Source organism: Myzus persicae, unplaced genomic scaffold (genome assembly GCF_001856785.1).
Source record: "Myzus persicae strain clone G006 unplaced genomic scaffold, MPER_G0061.0, whole genome shotgun sequence".
NCBI classification, from domain to species: Eukaryota; Metazoa; Arthropoda; class Insecta; order Hemiptera; family Aphididae; genus Myzus; species Myzus persicae.
In genome coordinates, this window is record NW_019104172.1 from 83,107 (window position 1) to 88,106 (window position 5,000).

At 38.3% G+C, this 5,000-nt stretch overlaps 1 protein-coding gene across 1 annotated transcript in view; it reads right to left on the reverse strand.

Moving 5' to 3' along the window:
- The window catches only part of LOC111039606 (protein sister of odd and bowel-like), a 13,320-nt gene that overhangs the window by 7,401 nt on the left and 919 nt on the right, over positions 1 to 5,000 (reverse strand). Inside the window, exon 1 of the mRNA XM_022323187.1 lies at positions 4,409 to 5,000. This exon is cut by the window's right edge and continues 919 nt beyond it. Coding sequence (XP_022178879.1) covers positions 4,409 to 5,000 — 592 coding nt within the window. The remainder of the gene's footprint in view (positions 1 to 4,408) is intronic.

Consider the following 5,000-nt stretch of genomic DNA (forward strand, 5'->3'; position numbering starts at 1 on the left):
CCCCCCCCCCCCCCCCCCCCACCCGCTCGGAAAACTGTGATTTTCGGAAAGTCGAGTGTCGGAAAGAGGACCGATAAAAGTGTATAATATAATATTACAGTAATCTATAGACGATAACGAGCACCATTCGTTTGCGGCGCGAGGACAGGAAAATGCCGTTTGCTCGTTTTCCCCTTTGATAGTAATATAATATGACGAAGCGAGTGCACCGGACACGTGATTGTTGGTGTTATTCATTTCCGAGCACGTATGATTGCAGCGAACGTTATAAAGACTTTAAAGTTCAAATCGCGAAAACAAATGATCGCACCTCATCTGGTATATACATGTTATGTAACGGACCCATAAAATACTATGCAGTATTTTATAATAATACAATATCATTAATATTATGTAAATCGATATATTGTATATTATTATAGTATAAGCGAATCGAATTACTAAAAACCCACGCTGTTCAGTGATATACCTGGTTATACATTTATGGCAACCGTCGAGTCAATATCAATACGCGAATTAAAAAGCCGGTAAAACATATACGACGAGACGGATTCAATTTTTTCTTCTACATCTCGAAGTTTGCGTAATATAGCATACACGTTGACGGTAAAACAAGCGTAGAAAATAAACCACCGTGCCATTTTAATTGCTGACCTCCGCGGTTCCGTCATTGCCGCATTTACGACGGTGTTCTAACTATACATTAGAACATTTGTATGATACTATGATACACAATCAAGAGTTTATAATATTTTGGTTCTAAGGAAATTTAATTAGTGTACCAGTGCCGCTTGTTCGAAAATCCTATATAAGTTATGAGTGAGAATATTTTTTACGCAGTTATTAATTATTATTATATAAGTACTACTGAACATTTAATTTTAAATCAAACGCATTATCATAATAGTAATGTGATGTCGCGGTGCAGGTAGGCTCTGTGACTATATTCAATAGAGAATTTTACCAGTTTTTATTTGTAGAATTCGTGTTCGCATTAATGTACAGGTGTAGGCACAACACCGTCTCGTGCCGAGTTGATACTATGTTATATTTTATGTTGCACAGCCATACAGTCTAGTCTGATTCCCACCCATTATATGTATGTATCTTTTTCGTTTTTTTCTTTATACGGTACCATGTACAGGGTGCACACTATGAAGTAGGGAATCGATCAATATAACGATATTATAACACATTACCATATATATAAGAATTACGAATTTCAATGTTGTATGCAATGAATTATATTGCATTACGATGCTAAATATAATATTAAAAAATCATTTCGTTTTGATAATAATTTTTAAACCTTAGACAGCATGATAATAATACAACGTCGTGTAATGAACATGCGGAGTTTTCTCACGTTTTTCTGACTTCCCGAACATTCCTGTGTCGTGAAATAAAAATTCTTTTCGATTTCCCGAAAACCGTTTTCGTGCGCGAGCGTAACATAATACGACGTGCGGCTATTAAACTGTCGGCCCTATAGTGGACGGTGGACGATTAAAATCGTGTATCACGCAAATGATCGGGGGGAGGGGGGGGGACAACCTGCGTATAGATCTGTCGCAGAGAGAGGATCGTCGTAAAAGACGCGAGCGGGTAATCCGATACGAGGGCGTGCGCGGGTCGGAGTGGATTTTTTTTACATTTACCGCACACTATTATATTATGTACCCACCTATAATGCTTTGGACCGCTTTCGGTGAATCCCGTAAATTATTATTCGAGGATAAAATATGATAACATCTTTTTAACTCGATAACCGTCGCTGCAGTTAGTAACACACACTCACACCATAACATATATTACGCGCGCACGAGCAAGCGAGTTTAGGTGTACGCAAACACACACACACACACACACACACACCTGTATAAAGCCCCGAAATTGTTGTAACATACCACTCGCGGGTGGTAACGATACTACACCCGGGGTCGTCGTCGCAAAGCGGTCACCAAATCATATAGACGATGGGACAAAACGACAAGAGTCGTAAAACGCGCGAACGGCGTAGAAAATAATAATACTAGAATATACTGAATATAGTTAATGTTGTTCATTATATTTTACATCACTATGACTTGACTTAGACATGAGGGTGTTTTTGATGTCGAAACACCCTTCGGTGGCCGTCGTTTTGATAGAAAAAATATACTCGTATAGTAAAGATTCAGATTTCTACAAAATAAATTGTCATATTGTGTTTCTTGATTTCGTTTTTGATAACTGCAGCTATAATTAATACGAAGATTCATATTAGTGAACATGTACTATACAATGAAGAGCGTGCGAAGTCCTCACGTGTTATGACTAATGATTACGTTTAAATATAAAATTAAAACACCCACCAAGAAAAATATCACAAATGGCTATACGCTCCTACTATTTACGACTTCTATCTGGTACAACTAATAATAATATCAATGAATAAATACAATCTCAAAATTAATATGTTTTTATAAATTTTACGACGCTTCGGCGCGGCGTTCGAGTGTTTATATAATATACTAATAATTTATTATCTATAAAATACTATTTAATGTGTGGCGTAAGCGGCAAAACGCATATTATTATTATACAGTGTCAACCATACAATGCCGATTTGGTTTTTGGATCCCAATAGAATAAATCACGGGAGGTTGTAGAGTTTTAATAATAATAATTGTCAAGCAACGTTTTTAATTATTGCAAAATAATAATATAATTTTGTACATGATGTATATATTGGTGGAATACTACAATTTATTGAACACACATGCACGGTATTATAAACACCTGTACAACGAAAGGTAATATGAACTATGAAGTATACAGTTAGAAGCAGTGCAAGTAAATTATTATAGACATTACTGGAAAATAATTGTGATATTCTTTAAAATCAACTAAAATCTTTGTTGTGAGCGATTCGTGTAGTGTTTTCTCAACTATAAAAAGGATAAAAATGCGCAATCACGATGTTTTTTTTTGAAGGTAAAAAGGTAAAAATTGCGCTATTGTGTTACGTTCATATTATAATATATATATATATATCTTTTGGCGGTACGCAACGCATTATTAGAGTATATTTTTTATATATATTTAAGACGGAATCTGTATAAACACACTCGTAATACTATAACAATGTACAGACATGTAGCCTACACCTGTATTATACCTATCAGCATAATATTATAATAATATATGAAATATGACGTAAGACTTTTCTGCGCGTCACTCGGGTTAAAGGGTTCCCCCCATAAAATATTAAGTTCTTTAGCTCTTATAAAATATTACACTTGAGTACATTACACGGGCACGGGCAATTATTAATTAAACGCGACGTACGTACAACACAACGCCTAATCCGATTGATTGATATGACGTGTGCGCAGTATTTGTACCACACGGGTAAAATCCTATCTCGGGCCTCGGTAGTACAATGTTAATAATTAATAATAAAATAATATTAAGAAATCTCTGTGGAGTTCGCTTTCGTTCGTATCATAATAATACTAATAAACACGACTCTAGTTACAACCCACCTCCCCCCCCCGTCTCCCACCAGCGGTCGCGGTATTCCGATAATTCCTATGGGTATAACGACAGAACTTTGAAGTAAATCACTACATGACGGGGACGGACTTCACACCCCTTAGACTCTTCCGTTGATCCACCATAACACGTTATAATGATGGGGCTTATAAATGTAAACAATTTAAAAGATTTGTTAATATCCGTTCAATCTGTATCGATTAGTTATCATTAGTCATTCGGCTCGTCACTGTATATGAACTGTGAAACTTACGGAGACCGAAAGCAGTGACTTTGTAGTTTCTGTCTTTGTACAACATAGTGGAACATAACAATTTAGAAGCTTATTTTATTTGCAATGTACCAATTGCAGGTCTAGGAAAGCGATAAGAATTATGAAAACATGTATGAATTTGTCGTTAAGCAAACATGAGTGTTGAGATTGGCTTTCCCACATTTTTGATTTTTTCTCTACAATTAAATATGATATCAATAAAAAGCGCTCAATTAAATAATGCTGTAATTACCAATTATGTATACTCGTAAGTACAAATTGTACTTAATTATTATACATTTGAAAGTAAATTTTTCAAATTCTCTCCCCTCCCGCCAATACAACTCAGTCAAGGGGATCGCAGGAGATTTGGTCTGACTCTGGACTCAAAGCAAATAGATAAGCCGTCCTACTTGCGTATTGTAGTGCAGAATATATACATAGATAGAATATGTGTTATGGTAGCTTATTAATAAGAATATTTTTTCTCGACAATAAAAAGCGAGCTCACTAAAAGATGTTTCGAATGAAAAATATCGTATGCATTTAATACCATTCAACCGCAGCAGTATAGGTATATGTAGAATTATTATAGCAAAACTATGGGGATATTATTACCTGTGATCCCTGAGGTGATCCTGCCTCCTGAAAGCCTTTTTGCAAATGTCGCACGAGTACGGCCGCTCGTCCGTATGAGTGCGCTCGTGTATGAGAAGGTTGTACGACTTGGTGAAGTGTCTGTTGCAAAACCGGCAGATGAACTGTTTCTTGGGCCGAGGGACGGGTCCGTTGTTGTTGTCCTGGTAGTGGTGCAGGTGTCGCGATGAGGCGATGGGTTCGTCGGCGGCAGTAGCCGTGACCAGAGTATCGTCGTCGAGTGTCGTGATGCAGACGGATGCGGTGGCGGCGGTCAACGAGGCGGACAGCCTGTTTGCTCTGGGAGACAGGCCGGACAGCTCTTTGGAGAACGCCGGTAGACGGCCTCCTCTACTCGAGGTCACTACGATGGCGGCCGTGGCCGCGGCTTTTGCTGCACTTCCGCTACCGTCCACAGGCGTCGGTCTGTCGTCGTGATGGTCGTGATCACTGTCGTCGTCATCTTGGTCGTCGAGGTAGTCGTCTCCGGCGCCCAACGAGGACGGATTGCCGCTTTTGCCTCCGCCTCCGCTGTCGTCGTCATCGTTGTCCAACACTTCGTGTTTGACCATCA